At 39.2% G+C, this 21,161-nt stretch overlaps 1 protein-coding gene across 1 annotated transcript; it reads right to left on the reverse strand.

Moving 5' to 3' along the window:
* Positions 1 to 5,479: 5,479 nt before the first annotated feature.
* tmem200a (transmembrane protein 200A) lies at positions 5,480 to 20,723 on the reverse strand. The gene is made up of 3 exons (XM_079584048.1): positions 20,627 to 20,723; positions 19,447 to 20,091; positions 5,480 to 7,490 (listed from the first exon to the last, which is right to left on the reverse strand). The coding sequence occupies exon 3, from the start codon at positions 7,470 to 7,472 to the stop codon at positions 5,979 to 5,981; it is 1,494 nt and encodes a 497-aa protein (XP_079440174.1). The 5' UTR covers positions 7,473 to 7,490; positions 19,447 to 20,091; positions 20,627 to 20,723; the 3' UTR covers positions 5,480 to 5,978.
* Positions 20,724 to 21,161: the final 438 nt, after the last annotated feature.

Here is a 21,161-nt window from a genome sequence, read left to right on the forward strand (position 1 = left end):
ACTCTAATGTGACCACACCCACGCGCACACAAGCGATTGACATGCAAATGTCCACGTGAACGCAGACCTGAAAACGCCCTCATCACCACAAAGAATCAGTAGCGTACAGTAACGCTTTTCATCGAGTTTGGAATACTGTTTTTGTGCTGTGTTGTGCTGTTTACCTTGGATTTACCTCCAGAAGAATTAGAAGAATGTGATTTGAAGATGAGAAATGTGATTTTTAAGTAAGACATTTCCAAGCATGTTATTGTTATATAAACTTTACACTGTAACCCCAGATTTTGTTTCTAATTAAACTTACGAGTGATCATTACTTATTCTTTTATGTTTAGTAAAAACCTGCTATCATTACTAAACAACATTAGTTGATTGTACTATTTAGCTATGAAAGATTCATTGCACTAATCAGGTTTAGCAGAGTTAACTTAGTATGTTTAGTTTCATAAGGAAGGGGAGGGGGTTAAAACCTGGTCACTTGAAAAGACCCGCGTCTAACGTGCGTCCAAGACGGTACGAGCACAGGCCTTGGCAGCAGACGGTATCGAGAATTAACAGAGGTTTAGATGTTGATGAATTATTGTTTAATTTGTAGTCACCATAATGGTGACAAGTGTTGGCTTTAGTTGAGCCCTTGACATTTGAACATTTGTTTTTCTCTGGCTGCTTTACCTGTGTGTTTAAAAGGCACAATTGGTATAGCAAAAAAGCCAAGAGTAAGTGATCCAGTGACTATGACTGCGTATTGATGTTATCATCAATACAGGTCATCAACAAAGATTATAAGTCAGTAGCACCTCATTTCATCTAGAGTTTAATCTATTATAGAGTCTGGATCTTTCCATATGATTGATATGAAAGACCTGTGATTTTTTTCACCAGGAATTCCAACAGAATTGTTATAATTTGAACAGTTGTAAAAACATTATGTAGATTTTTTTTTTAAATGCCATGTTATTTTGTCACACATAGACATCAACAATCAGCATATGAATCTCAACAATGGTGACACTCAAATTAAAAGTTTAGTTTCAGCTTGTGTAAAAAGTTAGGGTTCCATGTTAATACAACTCAACATGTTTAGTTTCAGCTTGTGTAAAAACTAAAGTGGTATAGGGCAACGTGTTTCCACGCGATTTGCGAGTAAAGTCAACTAATTCGGGTTAAGAGTGGAAATTAACACTAAGTTAAGTGAACTTTATTGTCTAAGTACATTAAATAATCGTCAAGTTTGGTGAACTAAACAATTTAAGTCAAGTCTACATAAGCACCAAGTTAAGTAAACTTAAATATGCACGTTTTGGGAGAACCCATTACTCAATTAAATTGAGGGAACGAGTTTACTCAAATCAATTGAGTTCAATAAACTTATTAGGGTTTTCAGTGTACATGTAGCAACTAGTCAAACTGGTGCCAGACCAAAATGTACGTTATGAAATGAGATTGGAGTAAAAACATGAAGCCTAATGCTAAATTTATATGTACACGAGGATGTTTTTATGTTCGACAATAAAATACAGAAGTGAGCACTGTGAATTTTTTTATGCAGCCCTAAAATGAACACCAGGTATGTTGTGCCTTGTAAGCATGTGCCTACAAGGCACACCATACCTGGTGTTCATATTATATATATATTAGGGCCGATTAAAACAATTAGAGGCTTTGTAATTAATTAATTAATCGAAATTAATCGCATTTTAATTGCATATAAATATTTGACCTGAGAACAGTGAGAAGTCATTTTTTTCACATGGGTTTTTAGTATACCATTGAATAATGACTGAATACATAAGCTTAGCAACAAAATATTGTTTATTTTTGTTCAACCAAGTCCAGCAGACCAGAATTCCTTGTTGCATAGCTTGCACACAACCATGCTCTTATCGACGCTTCCAATCCGTTCATTTTTTATAACAAAATGTCCCATCCACGGGGCCAACCAAAGCGGTCTCGTCAGCTTCTTCATGTTCACTGGGGTTTGTTGTTGTCTGAAGTTATCGTTTAGTTAGAACTGTCTATGGAAGTTATGAACGCTAGTTGGTGCTCCACTATAATCGGTCCGCCTAAATTCATCCAGTGAGAAACATTCCGCGGTGCAAAAATAAGTGCGATTAAAATTCGTTAAAAATGTTTAACTCGTTATTTTTTTGTAATTAATTTATCTTAATTAACGCGTTAAAGTCCCGGCTCTAATATATATATATAAATTATAATTTTAACCAGAAAAATCAAAAATGTATTCCCAAAATCATGCAGTCTATATAGGTGCTGGTCATAAAATGAGAATATCATCAAAAAGTTGATTTATTTCAAGAATTCAACTTAACAGGTGAAACTAATATATTATATAGGCTCATTACATGCAAAGTGAGATATTTCAAGCCTTTATTTGTTATAATTTTGATGATAATGGCTTACAGCTCATGAAACCCACGAAGTTAATATAATTTTATGACCAGCACCTGTAGTTTATCTTTATATCAGCATGTTCACAGTTTTTTTTTTTTTTTTTTTTACAGGGACCAGATGCCACTGATGCGTCCTGCTTACTTAAACATTCACATGAGACTCTGTACATTAACATGATCAAATGAAAAATCAAACACCTTGGAAATGACAGGTATGCACTATGTTTCAGGAATGGCACAAAGTTATGTGACTGTTCAAGTATCTGTCTTTAGATTAGTGTATTCAGTAATGTGCTTTTTTGTCTTTTGTTGTGTATATTTGGATTATGTTGAGTTGTAAATAAATCCAAACAATCAAAAAGCCATTCTTTTTTAAATTTACTCCTCATTCTTTTTGCAAGGTTCTTCACCTAATAGGGCCATTATGTAAGGGTCTTTGTCTTTCTCAGGTGTGAAGCACTCAATATTCATGATGATTCACACCCTCCTTGCATACAATTTTAAATCAATATATTGTTTTATCTGAATGAGTACGCAGGATGATTTTCACATAGTTTTGAAGCAAATATTCTAGGCTATGTAATACAATTTTCAAAAGTCTTGTCATTATCTCAAAACTACAAACTTTTACATACATGCTGCTGACATATTATTGTAGCAGAGTTTGTGCTGACTACAGTGTAATAAGACTTTAGCCATGGAAATGTCACAAGTAACAGAAATAAGCACAAATGTCAGAGCATGTCAGAACACCTCCAGAAAACACCCAGAAAACACCTCAGACCCCAGAGGGTTAATAAATACGGAGAGAGGAGTGTATGCTTCATTCATATTCACATATGAAGGGTTGTTAGACCGTTGAAAGAAGATGGTCTATTCTGCTTTTCTCTCCCCACTTCATCAGCTGTTGTCTCCCCAGTGGGCCAATTCAGAAGTAGTAGCTATATACTCTTTTTGTGTTTGTAGTTGTGCACTGGCTGGCATTTGGGAGGAAATATTCCCAATTCTGCTTCTCGCATCTCATTTCCTCACATGCCACTTCACCTCAATAAATTCGTAGATAGAAGTGCATGCTCCTTTCATGTTCGCATAGGAAGGGTTTCCAGACATGGCTGAATGAAGATTTGTTATTCCTGATGTCTCCTCAGTGGGTGAATTCGGAAGTAGTAGCTATATACTCTTTCCATGTTTTTTTAGTTGTGCAAAGGCTGGCATCGGTAAAGAAAGATAGGCAATTCCGCTTCACGTGTCCTACTTCTTCAAATGCTGCTTCTCCTTATAATATATGGAGATGGAAGGGTATGCTCCTTTCATATTTGCATATAAGGGTTGCTTGGCATAGCTGAAAGAAGGCGGGTTATTTTTCTTCTGGCGTCCTACTTCCTTAACTGTCACCCCTCCAGAGTGGACATTGTGGATCTATGTAACACGTTTCCTAGGGTCTGTGAGGAGTATGAAGACAGAGTATAAAAGTGTCATTACGCTGTGGTTGCCTACTCTCTGTCCTCATTGCTAGAGCTATGGGAATAGGCAACCATTGGCCGATGAGGCTAAAGGTTAGAGCTTGGCCCTCCCCAATCATTATTGGATGAAAAAGTGGAGTTTAGAGGCTCCCCTGTGTATGGGTTGCTATTAATAATGCTCTTCCTCAAGAGATCACGATGATGCGCCTGGACGGACTTTCCAGTCCTTGATTGTGCATGTCTTCACAGCTTAGTGAAGCAGGCACTTGTTCAGCATGGTGAAGTGGGTATTAACTTTCCCATAGCATCAAGGTTATGACACAGCATTGTGTTCCCTCGAAAGGGGACGTCAAGGGTTATGAATAAAACCGCGGTTCCCTGTGAGGGAACGGGACGCTACATCTCGTTGCCATGCTTCAGGCATGCCTCTGCATCTCCTTCAGACAGTAAGCTAATGATGTCTAAGGCAGGCACCCTTTTATACTCATGGGCGCTCCATGTGACGTCATTGGGCTGCCATCTGCCAATCAATTAGCGGGTTTCTACACACACCTGGGGACGTTCCCATAGCATCCACATTATGACACACCGTCTCATTCCCTTGAAAGGGAACCAGGGTTATGTTCATAACCCTTAAATTCATAACGCTAACCCTTCACCCAGGTTCAGGAAGCTGTCCTCCGTAAAATGCACTACACAAGGTAACTTTTGGGTTGTACTTCTCAGGTTATAAATACATCTTAACCACTGATTCCTAGTTTTATCTGTTTTTGGTGGGACAACAAAAGAGGTTTTGCTTTTGAATCCAAATAAACAGTGTTTCCACAACATGAAGATAACACCTTCTTTCTTTGCGTATGCCTTTGGGCGGCATTATGCTAATATTTCACATTGCGGAATTATTATCTGGCCTTGGATCAAGGTGTTTTAGGCAGGTCTGAATCAGTGTTGTATTTTAGATAGAATAAATCCCTTATTGGTTCACTATGAGCTTTGAAACTTTGCAGATCTTATACAAGCACAAACAGATAAGGAAAACAATAAAAGCTTCTAGCTGCTAGGTGCATAAATGTTAATGGACGCCATTTAATGTTGTTGTAATGATAATTGTTTTGTAAAAAAAAAAAAAGATTTCTATGCATTGATTGGATTTTAAGATAAGGGTGTGGCACTCAAATGTGTATGCAGATTAGCATTTTACCAGAAGATCCAGTTATGACATTTTGATTAAACATTACAAGGACAGATTTGTTCACAATAAGATTAATATCATGCATTTAGAAAAAAAGGTGAATTTTCATTTAAAGCTCTTTCAGAAATGTTATAAGCGTTGTGTATGGTAGTTTACTGGCAACTAGAGTTGCAGAAAAATCTATAATACAATAAATGTTTTGCATTGTAAATTAAACCATGAGACTTAAATCTCATTATTTAGCTTCATGTCGTTCCAACCCTATGATATTTTTTCCCAGTAGATCGCAAAAGAAAGTCAGCAAAATCTTCATACAGCTGTTTTATAAAAACACAGTTCAAAGTGATGATGTCTGCCATGCTCCAAAAGGGACAATAACAAAAAAAAAAAACATTCAAATATAAGTAGTCAAAACGTTATCTAGAAAGGTTGTGTTTATTCTGAGAAACAGGTCAATTATACATTGGTGAGTTCTCTTCAAAAATATCAGTGTGTGTGTTTTAAACAATAAATAATTTAAAGTAAAATAACTAGCAGTGCTGGTACAACACACATATTGTAGTACTCAAACAGACAATAGATCCTGTCTGAATGATAACAAAAACAATACAAACACATTTGAACAAGTTGCACTAACCTGTTAGTTACTGAATTATTCGCTCAACCCATACTTTTATTTAGCATTACGGCTCACTTTTTTGTATTTCAAATTCTGGGTGAAATATCATTCTGTAAAATCCAGTGAAAGAACAAAACAAAACAAAAAAGCAGCACAACTGCCTAAGCTTTCTGTTTAAGGGCCCAGTGATTTATATCTGTAAATTTAAAAAATAATTTTCAAAAACTGTTTTCTATATTGCAGCCGGACTGTGAAGGCCAAAAGCTCATGGATTGACATTTGACACTAGCTCAGTTTTAAAATCTGGTCTCTGAGCTGCCTCTCTTCAGACAGTTGCTCATAAATTCCTCATGCTCAAAGCTCAAGTTATTGTGAGACCTGGAGATCATAAGAAGTTTCTCCTTTTTAGTGTAGTCCTTCTTCACGGCCACTGGGGGCACTAAAAGCCTGTCCATAGGGTCCTCTTTGTCCTCCAGTTTAGTGTATCCTTTACTATTACTGCGGTCCAATCTGGGCCAACTAGGGTGTTTCCTCTGTTCGGGCTGGACAGTCAGCATTGTGGGTGCTCTCTCTAAATCCAGAGATTTGGAATGGGCTGACAAAATGTGGAGGGAGCTATTGGAGCCGAAGTCTTTACGCGCAGCTCCAGGTGACAGGAACCTACCACTGGTGGACCCAGGAGACAGTGAGGAACGGGAAGATGTAGAGGTAGGGGATTCGGTGGCTGAGTTGCTCCGGAGCAGCAGGGCGCCCGGCGGTTTGAAAGCTTTGGCGACATAGGGAACAGGTACTGTTAACGACTCCAATGACGGAGGTCTGGAGTGGACCCTGTTCTGCTCTAAGTCCTCTGTGATGCTATCGATGTCAGGCTCATCAATGACGCAGTTGTTGAGTTTGATGACGGGCAGTGTGAAGGCGCTGATGGAAGAGGAAACGATGGAGCGCGTCTGGCATTTCTTGAGCGCGCCACGCTTGTCCTCCCAGCGACGACCACCCTCATCATGGAACCCAAAGATACATTCAGAGCGGTCCTTGTAAGTAGGCGACAACAGGCCAAAGCCACCTCGGGCCTCACTCATTAGACCCTCGTCATCCTCAGCCGAGCTGGTCCTGTGGGAGAACCGGACGTCACCATCCAGACCGGAGAAGGACATTAGAGTGTTTGCTGCGAGCCGTGAGGCAAACTGGCCATCCAGACCGAAGGAACGAATCTCTGTGTCCGTGTAGGGACCCATGTAGGCCCCATTCGTACACTTCTGCTCCTTAATCCGCAGGCTGTGAATGTCTATGACAGTCGAGTACATGTCCTTCATGTGGATAATCTTTGTCTCACGATCCCTGTTCTCATGTAAGATGGCATTAGCACAGATGAAGATAAAAATCCCAATTCCCATAGTGAAAGGACCCAACATCTTCATCTTCTCGGAATGCAGGTGCTTCTCCAAGAATTGCGCAATGGAGCCCACATGCTCTTGGCCAACCTGCGTATTGTTCCTGGACAACTTGCTTTCTGGTGCCTTCTGGGGGTCCTTATGAGGCCAGTATCCAAGAACAGCCATTGCAATGCCTGCCATGAGGATCAGCACTCCCAAAACCAGGAAGAATCCTGAGGCCGAATACAGTCTGATCTTCCCTCTCACTACCACCACGTCAGCTCTAGGTTTACGCTTGGTGCATTTCTTCTCAGGAGCAGGGCCTGGGCTCTGGATTGGCAGATGATACTGAGAGCGGGTGGAGTCTTGTCTTTTCAATGCTGCGAGCCCCGTGATCACCCCACCCGTGGCAATCATTGCTATGACAATGCAAGCCTGAAATAAAGAAATAAACAAGTGTTTAAGTAAGCTGGAGGCTTCCCACTTGATTCAAACGTCATATCTTTGATATCTGTCTCAGTCCATCTCTAGGTGTTAGGGAATTTGTTAGCTGAATGCTGGTTTAAGCACTGTTGGGGCTATTGTTAATCTTTTCAGTTGTTTTTTAAATGCTACCATTGTCTTGCTTTATACACAGAGCAAGCAAAACAAAGTCATGATAGCTGCATAATTATGAGGTACACAAGAAAAAGAACAATGAATCAATATTACAATGTAACACAAATCATAGCATAATGAAGCTTTGTTTAAGAAGATCTCTCCATGTCTTGATCCCTCCACCATTATAAATGCAAATCTTTGAAATCAATGATAAAATTATTCTCTGAAAGTTTGATTCTATAAACAAAACACTCAAGCATTAGTCAAGAATGACTGCATATTTACAAGTTGGGCAATGTGATTTTGACAGCCAAGTCTGCTGACCAAAAAAAAAAAAGAAATAAAGTATTTTGTCAAATCTAAGAGATATTGTGTATCAATTTACTAACATGGCTAATCTCAATCTTAGTGCTAGGAAAGAGCAAGTAAACTGAAATATTGAGTATATCCCTATATGACCTTTAATGACCTTATTAAAAAAAAAACATATTACACACTGTCTTATAAACTAACATGTTCAAGTTTATATAGTAACAAGCTTTCATGGTGGAATAGCTTATAGAGTAAATAAAATAAGCATGGAACTGAACCCGATCTTGTACACAGCGATAATAATTACTCTTACAAAGAATAAGTTTATTCAAGTGTTCTATTAGTATACTTCGTTCTTTTCAACTAAAAATAAGAAAGCATACTTTCAGTCTACATTTTATATACTTCTCAGAAATATACTTAAAATTACACTTAAGTGTACTTGACTTATACTGAGAGAAAAGTCCAAGAATAATTGGCCTGTACTTGTACTCAATCTTTTGATCGAGATATACTTAAAAGGATAATTAAGTATTCAAAGTATGCTTGGCTTGTAGTTGTTTTAACACTTTTGATCGAGTAGCATATTAAATATACTTTTTTTTTTTTACATAGTTTTTCATATACAGTCTTATGAAACTTACCTTGTTTGAAAATATTGATTAAAATTTTGACATAAAACAGATATGTTTCTAATTCTGCGTATCTGAATTTTTGTGTAGGCTAGTCCACTGGTAGTGTACATAGAAATTTACTTTAATTCTACTTTACTCTTTCCCCACTATTGACTGAAATTTTCAGCTATCCATTTTTTCACTGTTATACGGTAGGGGGCGCTATGACACATCTTAGTACAGAATCTCCGGATCAAAACAGGAGAAGAAGAAGCTGAAACAAGCGATAGAAGATTGCTCACGCAAATGTAAAATAGCGTGATCATCAAACATTAAACAGCGTGTAAATCAAAACTGTTTAATGTTTCCAAATGAAATGAAGCGTAACACATGAAGAGAAAACTACTAGTATACCCATAAGTTCACTTGGAGTACAAATGAGAAACGCAATTATGAACTAGTTGTGCACTTAAAGTGTACTACTGTTACACTTATAGTACACTTAAACATATACTTTTATATACTTCAAGTGGGCCAATTTAGTCCCAAGCGGTATTAAAATAGTACACTTACAAGTTTACTACTAGTAGGCTACATATTGACATTAGTATACTTACTACATAATGTATACTTAAAAATATACTTGAACATTACTTAAGTATACTTCATAAAATGAACTTGAAGTATACTTATTTTTCGTAAGGGTACTCAAGCAGTGCTCTGTATTGTCTTTAATCAAACATTTTATTTAAGTCATTAAGACACTTTAAATCACAGTATTCATAAATGCATTGAAATTAATATTTAAAAATGTAAATGCTTAAATTAAATCACAAGAAATAAATAAAACCTAACAACATGTACACAGATGCTCCAATTGTCACAGTCCAGTTGAAATAAAAGGTGAGAAAAGGATCTAAGTGCAGCAGTATAAAGTTTTTATTAAACAAAGAACTCAAAACTCGCTTTTCAGGGCACAAGAACAGAACAACTAGGGTAATACAACGTGAACTGAAAGAAACACAGAGTTTAGATACACAACCAAAACAATCAATGAAATATACCTCAGGTGTAACTGAATTAGTAAGCAAGGCAACAAACACGGTAGTTAACACTGGTGGGAAAACTAGAACAAAGGAAACGTCCAAAACACAGGAAAATTGAACATAACCCTGACATATCACCCCCATCAAGAAGGTGCATCCTCACGTCTCAATAATAACAGTCCAACAGAGGAGGGCGGGAAGGGGCGTAGGTGGGGGAGCAGGGCAGGAACAGAGGCCAAGAGGGGTCAAGGTGGAGATTAAGGTAGGAGGAGCCAGGGTGGATATTAAAGTGGGAGGAGCCAGGCTGGAGGCTACTGGATTTAGGGTTAGGGAGACGACGGATTAAAATTAAAATGACAACCAAAAGCCCCACAATGTGGCATCGTATCAGTATTTTATATTCCAAGCTGTGTTGCGGTAAAAATAGCAATAGTTAGCGTCAGTAGCTTACCGAGTGCAACCATTTGATGTCATCGACACAAAATGCACTACGCACCTAAAATGGTGCCCACATTGTGCAAAATATATATAAAACGATGTGGATTTTTTTAAATAACGTAAATCTTTCATGGGTTATCTACTTCATATTTCAGTAAGAGACATCATTTACATTATATTAAGCCATACAAGTCTTAATATGGTCAGTGGTTTCAAAGTTTTGTATCTACAAGTAGTTTTTTTAAAATAAAGCATTAACATCTGTAGCACAAAGGGATCTTCGTATTCAAGCTGAAAAAGTAATTATAATATTTTTTGGCTGCATGTCTCTATTTTTCATATTTCATCAAATGAAACCAAAAGAGTTTACAGGCATAAGAGGTAAGCTTTTGTCTAGTGGTCATTTCTGATCAATCAGTCAGAGCAATTGTTGACTTAAGTGATGGCTTAATGTCAAAACACACAGAACAAATAAGATCCCCGCGGTTGAAGGTGGTCCCTCTAAGCACACCCACTCATTTTGAGTTTAGGAAGAGATATTGGTGGTGTTTTTCTCTTCTGATGTTGACTCTTTGGGTAATTCATCAAATATCTGTGGCAGGGGGCAGAGAGAGAAAGAGGTGGAAGGTTGAGAGGAGAGGGATGTCTTCCAACCTCATCTAATAAATGAATGAGTTGATGAATTTACACAAAAATCAAATGGTCAGTCCACTATATCATTAGGGAGGAGACAAGACAAAGATAAAACATTTTCATCTCCATTGTTCCCATTACATTTTCACTGTATTTAAATCTCATCAAATCTTTGTTAACTTCACATCTAATTATATGCAAATTTATTTTAATCAGCACTAAACAGGTGGTGCCCAAGGCCATGTAATTAGCTGGTCCTATATGGCGTTGTAGTTATAATCCAAGAGTATGACGCTTGTGAAGTCAATGATTGTTGGTGCACGACACAAGGCGAGTGGTGCAATACATACACAAAGTTATTCCGTTAAAAGGCAACAAAGCTGTGAAAATAAAATGTTAACAGAGTTTGAAGCTTGAGGATAGAAGAGGTGGAGATTATATAAACAAATTTAAGAACTAAAGCACACATTATGAGATCATATAGCCAACAGTCTTCTGTTGTCGGCAACAGTCTGGAAACGGGTACTTTCCTCTAAAGAATGCTAGTTCTAATGGGAGTTCTAAAAGAACTCCCATTTCTAATAGCCTGTGAGTTTATCAGCAGCTTCAAACATGTAATCATCAAACATGTGATCCAAAAGACATTCACAATCGCTTGTTATCTCTTTATCAATATTTTTTTTTAGGCATTGGTTTTCAGTAAAGCTAGAGAGGAACTGTGATACAAGAAAGCTAGTTCTTATATCACAGTGCTTAGCATAAGTGAACACACCCATGCTAAAGTTGACTAAAAAGAGAAATAAAAAAATCATCTTTTGGAAATTGATCTGCCTTAATTTAAAAAATGAGGAAAACTCCAACCTTTAAGGACACCAATTTTCTTTGTGAATGAATAATGTAGCGTAAATAAATAAATGTTCTTCCTTAAAATACAGGGTGCATAAGTCAGGACACCCCTATGTTAAATTCCCAGAAAGGCAGGCAGATTTTTATTTTTAAAGGCCAGTTATTTCATGGATCCAGGATACTATGCATCCTGATAAAGTTCCCTTGCCTTTGGAATTAAAATAGCCCCACATCATCACATACCCTTCACCATACCTAGAGATTGGCATGGTTTTATTTCAGTTAGCCTAATAGCTAGCTTGATTTGCATTGAGAGATGATCTTATGGAAAGTACCCCATGCCAATCTCCAGGTACTTCATCATATATCCAGTTTTTTCAAGACAGTGGAAATCCTGGCTATTGCAGTAGGTCAGTGAACACCCGGTTTGTAAATCAACCCTCCACAAGACGGTGCATCAAAAAATATAATCCAAACAGCACTGTGTTGTACCGTTTATTGAAAACCACAAATCTAGCTGTTAACAAAAGTGCGTTTTTCAACAAACCTATATTATTCATTTTAAAACAAAATTTGGTGCATTTTTAAAGCACATGCAAAGTGTTTATTGTGAACTGAGCCACTCAAAACACTTTATTATGAGCCACGTCTTCCCTTTAAAACACAGCACAGCTTCAAAAATGCATACCGTAATATAAAACATTTAATTAATGTTAATTTTTAACTATTTTTATTTTTACTAATTTAGTTTGCTAAATTAAACCAAATTTCCAAAGATTTTTAATAATAATTTAAATGTATCAACATCTAACAAAAACGGGAAAATCCTCATTCCATCTATTGCATTTGAATGACAAAGTTAAAATTTTAATTCCAAATTCCTGCCAGGTGGCATTACTCTCTGTTGATTTTAATGCATGTTTCAGCGTCAGTGCCACGGGAGCAGCATGTGTTTATCCAGTGCGCAAATATGGAAGAAAAATATGACACTTTACAGTTTAAAAGAGTATAAAGATGACTGAACTCCATACATTCCTCTGCTGGTCAGGTGAAATATTGCAAAGCTGTCATATTGTGCATTTGTCAAATGCATCTTATTCATGGTCAGACATCAATATTTTGAAACATAGGTCTCCTGGTGATCTACCGTCCTGCAGAGTTTAATAAAACCCTAATCAAACCAGTTTAATTAAGCATTTACATTGGTCTACAGGCAGAAAATATTTCACATTTAAACGTAACATGAAACAGTGTTCACCCAATGAAGCTGTGCTGTGTGTTGTAAAGTGACAATAAACCTCACAATTAAGTGTTTTGAGTAGCTCAGTTCACAGTAAACACTTTGCAGGCGCTCTGATTTTGGATCGCTTTTAAAGTGCACGTAGGATATTTAAAGAGGTGGTTCAGGATTTTTGACATCTGACCTCATTTCCAAGTTAGCCTGGGTGTTATTTATCAGTGGAGACAGCTTTCAACATTTTTCATCCAGTCCTTCCAGTTGCATAGTTCGCCGGTGCTAGGCTAGCGCGAGTCAACGGTATCTGCCTGCCATTAAAAACAGTTTTACCCACTCCACAGTACACCAAAAGTAAATAAATTATAACGCCAGACTATCGATGTAAAAGTCTGTTGAGAGAATAATGTTAGAAATGTAATGTAGATGGTCGCTAAGAAGACGCAATGAAAACCAATGGAAGGGATGGGCTCATGATCTCCTTTCTTCCTCAGATGAACACGCTTCTTCAGCCTGGTCTCTTTCGTCGTTTTTCCATTTTTTTAAATCAGTCAAGTCGCGTTGCAACCGTGTTATAAAGTTGAGACAGGGCCGACAAATGCGAGAAGATTTATTTGCTTTATTGTCGAGATCTAATTCTAAACGGAGAACTTGTTCGTATATACATACAAATTTGCCCAGTGGCCTTTGTCCATCACGGCCTCCTAATCATCCTCATATACTAATTGGCTTCATCACTGTCTCCTCTCCACCAATAAGCTGGTGTGTGGTGGGCGTTCTGGCGCAATATGGCTGCCGTCGCATCATCCAAGTGGATGCTGCACATTGGTGGTGGTTGAGGAGATTCCCCCCTTCTATGTAAAGCGCTTTGAGTGTCTAGAAAGGCGCTATATAAATGTAATGAATTATTATTATTATTATTATTAAGACACATCTCATAATCAAAGCCCTATGGAGCAGTATCAGACTCACATTCTGCCTAGAATATGAGTATGACGAAGTCAGGCTAGTCATCCCCAGCTGGTCTTTAGCTTGGTTATCTACGCCCTTTGAATTAATTTTCAAGTCATAAGGTGAAAATGTCGTTGGCCTCATAGCTGAGTCCTCCATTTCTCTTGGGTTTAGTTTTTTTTTGGCTACCCACAGCTTTAGTTGTGTCACACTACACCACTGGGGCTCACTTTAGTACTCCCTCCCATTGGGGACGGGATTGAGTACACTCCCTTAGAGCCTAAGCATGCCATGGGCTGATGCTTTTGATAATTGAAGTTGTAGGCTTTTCTATAGGCCTCCTCGATAGTCAGGTAGCATAAAATTGTACTCCCCTTGTTTAAAGGGTTGATAGCGCACTAGCTGAGTACACTGTCAATTGGCAATGTAAAGTAGGAAAAACCAGGCCCACAGTATTTCTGTGAGTACACCTATGATATCAGAGGCTAGTTCTGCTAACAAGTATCGCTATCAAGTAGCAGGCCTTCACAGGCCTCCTTGAAGGTGGCTCCACTGTGTTGTGGATTTTAGCAATAATTAAGATCATCACGTTGTAGGCTCCCTTTGAGCCTCCCTGATTCTAGCCTAGAGCCTGGTCATATAATTATTTTCCTAGCTAACCCTAAGTCTGGTTAGAAGGTTGAAGGACTCTCATGAGGCCTCCCTGCTAGATCAGCCCTAGAGCTAGAGGCGCCCCCCTTATTTAGGGTCCCCTGTTAGTGCCCAGCCTCCACAAAATCAGAAGGATGTGACGTTCACACTCACGAGATCCTCTCTTCTGTTCAATGACAAATGAAATGAATGCTTATACAATGTTCAGGATAAGAGACAGACTGCCTCCGCCCTGTATGCCATGGCCCTCCTGCAGGTATACCAGGCCAAGGCACTAAAATATATGCTTGAGGGTAGCGGTGACCCCGGGTTATTGTATGAACTCTGCACAGCGATGGACCTCGCCCACTGGGAGACGAAAGTCACTGCGTGGTCCCTGGGGCAGACGATGTCCATGCTAGTGTTACAGGAGCACCACCTGTGGCTGAATCTGGGTGAGATGAGGGATGTTCTCAATGTCCACTTTCTTGACTCCCCTGTCTCCTAGGTAGGACTATTTGGCGACACTGTCGAGAACTTTGCCCAGAAGTTCTCTGAGTACTGGCCAGCAGAGATATGCAGGAGATGGTGAACACACTGCTCCTTCATCCGGTGGAGGGCCGGGCGGAGAATCCTTTGCTTCAGTTTATTTCTGTTCCGCCGCTGGTCTCACAGCCAGTGCTACCCAAAATCTCAGCAAAAGAGCAAATTCCTCAATCTCTGGGTTACAAGGAGTGTGGGTTGACAGTGAGCAGCGCAGCACCTTGCCTCTTGCGCCTTGGAGTCAGAAGTGACTCAGGTGCTTTATGCATTTCAAATCTCAATCGTGCAGCCGACGAGCTCTCACGACAGCATACGTCCAGGGAAGAGTGGTGACTCCACCCCCCGACAGTCCAGCTGATATGGGACCACTTTGGACTTATTCAGGGGGACCCTCAGCACAGATGCACTCAGCACAGATGCACTGGCACACAGATGGCTCCCGGGCCTACGCAAATATGCATTTTCCCCAGTGAGCCTACTCGCGCAGACCCTGTGCAAGATCAAGGAGGAAAAGGAGCAGGTCTTGATGGTTGCGTCTTACTGGCCTACACAGACCTGGTTCCCAGAACTTATGCTCCTCTCAACAGCCCCTCCCTGGTGGATTCCACTGAGGAAGGACCTGCTTTCTCAGGGACGGGGCACCATCTGGCACCCACGTCCAGATCTCTAGAACTTCCACGTGTGGGCTCTGGATGCGACACGGAGGGTTTAAGTGACCTACCCCCAGCGGTAGTAGACACTATCACTTCAGCGAGAGCTCTCTCTACGAGGCAAGTCTGTAGGGAAACACGACTTGGTAGTCAGGTTCCTGAGAAGTGCCAGGAGGTTGAATCCCCCTCTGCCATCCTTCATCCCCTCTTGGGACCTCTCCGTGGTCCTGACGCACGTACAGAGAGTCTTTGCAGTCAGTGGAGATTAAAATCCTGTCCCTTAAGATAGCACTCCTGGCTGCACTCACTTATATTAATAGCCTGGAATTCAGGCCGGCTAACTCTCACGTCACCCCGAGACCACGGCCTGGATATGTGCCCAAAGTTCCCACCACTCCTTTCAGGGACCAGGTGGTAAACTAGCAAGCGCTGCCCCCAGAGGAGGCAGACCCAGCCCTTGCGTTGCTGTGTCCCGTTCGCGGCCTGTGTTGTACGTGTACCACACACAAAGTTTCAGGACTTTGCAACAGCACTTTGTCTGCTATGGAGGACGGCAGAAGGAAAAGCTTTCACATTCCTGCTTGGGCAGGATGTGGCCTCCGCAGCATCCCTTTCCAAAACTGGAATAGGCACACTTTCCCAGTTTTATTCAACAGTCTCACTGTAAAGTAGGGCTGGGTATCAAGTTTGATACTTTTTAGGTACCGACCGAATTGCCTCGATACTATCGAGTATTGAAACATGCCTTGTAGTTCGGTACCTAAGGGATAATCTCGTCAATGTCAGTGAGCATTCAGCAGTATACATTTATGTGTGACTACTTAGTGTATGCAAGTGTTTCATATGTGTGCATGAATGAAGTTTGATTTAAGCCCTAGACGGCGCCTCATACACTTTAATTACATTTTCATTCAGATTCATTGTTAAACAATGCATTAAGTTAAAGCAGAAACAACAAGCTCATTGAAGTAAAGAATAGGCCTACATATTGTTAAATGATTAGGATACATAGAAAACTTTAGCATTGGTGCTTTTGTACAGACTCAAAATATGAGAGTAAAAAAGTCAACTAACGGAAAAAAGTTTTTTTGAGGTAATGTTGTTTAACCGGATTTCATAAAATTGGTACCGAAAAAAAGTATCGTTCAGGAACCGGCATTGAAGTCAAGGTATCGGTATCGAAAATATTTGAACGATACCCAGCCCAACTGTAAAGGGTGAAAGGAACTCAGTGATTGACAATCTTTGTCAATCCTTGACAAACTTCTCTGCCCCAGCCGGCAAACTCAGAGTGCTAGAAGGAGTCAGTAGTTGTGGCGACTTCCATAGGGATCCCAGTTCGTCAGTCACTGACAATTAACATTGAACGTAACTGACTGATAGGGAACGTCTAGGTTACTCATGACATTAATAAGCGAAAGCTTGATGTGAGTATTGCACGCAAGCCCTTATATGACCGAAAGCAGGGGTGCGGTTTGCAATGCAAATCTCACTTGCCAACGTGCATTGGCACGTTCTGTTACCACTTCAAGGTGATTGGGCTCTCAGGCTAGATCCCAATTTGTCAGTCACTGTCGATTAACGTGGGAATGGGAGTTACATTAGTATCTGAATTTCTGAGTTTCTGAATTCTACATAGCACCTTTACAGTTTTTTTTTAAATTGCTTACACAATTTCTTAAACTATGGCCCCATTTCTAGAAACTACACACGAAACCACAAAACTTGAACACAACATGCAAAACGTTACACATCTCTTGCAAAAGCAAACACTTCATTCATAACTATTTTAACTCTTCTAAAAAAATTGTTTTTGCTTGTTCGTGTGCAGTGAAGTGTACAGGAGTTTGTCACACGTACATGTATGAGCACAAATACACTGTATACAGTATGTATGCACAATTGATACATTTTACACAGTAATGGAACTGAACTGAATCAACACTGAACTGACTTGAGCTGTATAATAACACTATTGACTTGTTAGAGCTGGTTTTCAGCAGAATTTGAATTTGTTACTATTGCAAAGCTGCTTTGAATCTCTGCTAAACTTCACAGATTTCCGTGAATGAGCGCCGCCATGCGCGCCAGACTCTAAGTGTGACTCTAAACTCTAAAGTGACTTTTGTAATGGGGTAATAAAATGTAGGTTAATTAGTCTGCGCTTTTGTTTGTATTTATTTTCACTTTTAGTTTAGTGAATTTAAATTTTTATTTTATTGTGTTATAGAATATAATGTGATTGTAACCCTTTTTTGCACATAATGCATACCAGAGCCTATATGGTTACATTCACTATATTGGTTTTCATAGCCTTCAATATGAACATTGTTTGTAGGACAACATTGGGCAGATTGTGAAAATATATGTTTTAATAAATACAGATTTATTTTATTCAAGTAGAAAAACGTAGAAAATACAGAGATATATACCGTATATCTCCATTCAACCAAAAGATACAGAGATTAGTTTTTTTTGGCCATATCACCCTCTCCAGTGTTATTTTACATTTGATTACTTTATTCAGTTTCTGTAGTATTTCTTTACCTGAAACCTTCCTTTCCTTTCTTTCTTTCTTTCTTTCTTTCTTTCTTTCTTTCTTTCTTTCTTTCTTTCTTTTGTATCTTTATTCTACCTTTCTCCCAATTTAATTCAAAGATTAAATTCAGGATATAACCAGGTTCTACACTATAAGTGAACACCAAAAGTACCGAGGTCACATTCGACTGGTTCCCTTTCTGGTTAACTTTAAGTGAAGTGGGTTTGGTTATTTTAAAGGGAACTATATGTGAAAACATCCTAAGTGATCAATTTATGTAAGTGTTTTCACTCAAGATCATTGGGTGTAGGCAATCGGGAAATGATTGTGGAATTTAATTGGCAGTGTTTTCTAAATGAAACACAAGAGCAGTTAGTTTTGAATGATCTGTTTAATGTAGAGAACTGTGTTAAGCATTTTGCCAATTTGTGTAAATCATATAATGTGCTTATAGTTTTGCAGACTTGGTCTGAAGATTAGATACATTAGTGAATGGTTTCACCGAGTGAGCCTCAAGTTCCACTTTTAGTGTGTAAGCAATTAAAAAAAAACTGTAATATGAAAGCTAAATGTATTCATACATGTGTAATGTATATATTATACTGTACATGTATATTTTTATTTTATTATTTTGTTGTGAGTTAGAATCAAGAATATATTGAGAGATTGTCTTGATGGTGCCTAGATTTATATGAATATATGACTACCCACGATCATCTGTTGTTCATAAACAGATCAGTGTGTGTGTGTGTGTGTGTGTGATCAGTGTGTGTGTGTGTGTGTGTGTGTGAGAGAGAGTTTTGAGTGTGTGTGTGTGTATGTGTGTGTGTGTGTGTGTGTCTCTCTCTCTCTCTCTCTCTCTCTGTTTGTGTGTGTGTGTCTCTCTCTCTCTCTCTCTGTTTGTGTGTTTGTGTGTGTGTGTTTGTGTTTGTGTGTGTGTGTGTGTGTGTGTGTGTGTGTGTGTGTGTGTGTGTGTGTGTGTGTGAGAGAGAGTGTGTGGCGTGGGTGGCAGAAGTAATAAAGTCCTCTTCAGCCCAATGATCATATCGATCATACATATGCTCTCCAATATTGGTCTTGTGTTCATCTGTTCATCTGTCTGATGGATAGATACTAACCTTTAACAAACCTGCTGAACATTTCCTTTATCGTATCATGCACATAAACAGAACCACTCAAATGTAAATACAGAAAAATACTTGTGAGATGTGAAGAAATACATTTCAAGTCTAATCGTAATGACGAATTACATCCATAAAACATCCATAAAAAACGACCACCAGATCCATATATTTGTAGGCCTACTGATTTACGATTCAGTGATAAACCCTGACATGTTTATCAATAATACACACCTGTATGCTGAGATCCTCCTCCTGATGTTATGTGTCCATTACGCACAAGTAGATCTCACGATCATCATCTTTCCACTCCACCCTAGAGGATAATTTAACTAATACTCTGCTTTAAAAGCTGTTTTTTTGTAGTTTCATTATTCAGTCCATCGGATTCTCTCTGTTTGGATGTTTGGAGAGAAAACTTCCATCTGAGCGCGCGCGTCCTCTCCATCTCAGCCCAGCGCGCGCCAGCAGCTGGATACGCGCTCGAGACAAACTTCACGATTCTTAAGCAAAAAAATGTGGTCTGAATGAGAATATCTCAAAACGAAATAAGTTCGTCTTTCTTTCTCTCCTTCCTTTTTTCTTTCAGCTCCCCAGTCGAACGTCGTCTATAAATCCACAATAAACAATTCAAAGGCGAGGGTGATATCCGTGATTTCACTCAGATGTTTGAATAGTCCTCTCAAACAGACAAGTTCGTGTCGATAAAAGTCACTCATATTTGGTTGCATTATTTTAGTAAATAATAAACGCTAGTGTTCTTTGTGGAGTATCTCCTCAGAGGCGCGGTCTCGAGACCGAGGCGCGAATCGTTTGTAAGGGGCAGAGCGCGAGCGTTGGCTTTGTACTCCCACGTGACGCCATTCCAGATGACGCACACTGACAGAGGGATAGAGAGAAAGAGAGAGAAAGAGAGAGAGCGAATTATAATAATTTGCGTGGGATTGAAAAAAAACAACAACTAGCAAACACAGTATGTCACACCAAAACAACACCGACACGATCATTTCTTGGATGTAAATATATAGGATACACGTAAAGGGTGTTTAAACAACCACAGCTGTCATTACAATCATCTCTCAATGTGTGCATCTTTTATTAAAGAATATGCACTTTGTGCATTTGAAATATCTGTATTCTCGCGCAGCCAGACATTTTTAACACGTTCAGTGAACGGAGTGTGGGCGCGGCGTCTGCGGTTGAGAGACTGTGCAGACAGTGACAGGCTAACTTTAAACTGGAGTGAGATTTTGATGATATGAGCCGAATCAATCACGCCACTATTTTGGTCCAACAACTCATATTTAATTTATTGCAAATTACTCCAATGAAATCAGAATATCGCAGTAGCCTATTCTAAACGATTTATCTGTGCACATCATCATTGTGTTAAAGTCATGTGTCTCATAATCACCTTGAATCAGAATAACTTTCTCTTGCAGAATACCTTCTCTTCTCTGATGACGAAGGCGGGGCAACCTGTCAATCATATGAGGCTCAGTGGCAAACCACAACCATTAAGCCCCGCCCACATTAGTTCTTGTTCCAGAAGCGTTTCACTCCGATATACGGCACAATAGGAGACCAGAGCAACTTCCATTTCATTATGACTATAATGTTGTACTAATGTTGCACATGCACTTTTTAGAAAATGTCCCTATTAGGCTAAGGCTGAATACATTAAACCTTGCTTTTCATTTTAAAACGCCCTCCGTGGACACTTGCGTTTTTAAGCTTTTTCCAAAAGTTTCTCATCCATAAACTCTAAATTGCGCATGCGTAAACCCTCAAAAAAGCTCACTGAGATGATACAGACGAAACATAATACATAACAATTTATTAAGGTAAATTGTGTAAAGTTAATACATTTCCCATGCTATTCTTCTGGCAGGATCATTTTATTTAGCTGAATATCTCACCATACATTGATGCTTCCAGGTCACACTCAG

This window comes from Phoxinus phoxinus (genome assembly GCF_949152265.1).
Source record: "Phoxinus phoxinus genome assembly, chromosome: 16".
In the NCBI taxonomy this organism is placed as follows: Eukaryota; Metazoa; Chordata; class Actinopteri; order Cypriniformes; family Leuciscidae; genus Phoxinus; species Phoxinus phoxinus.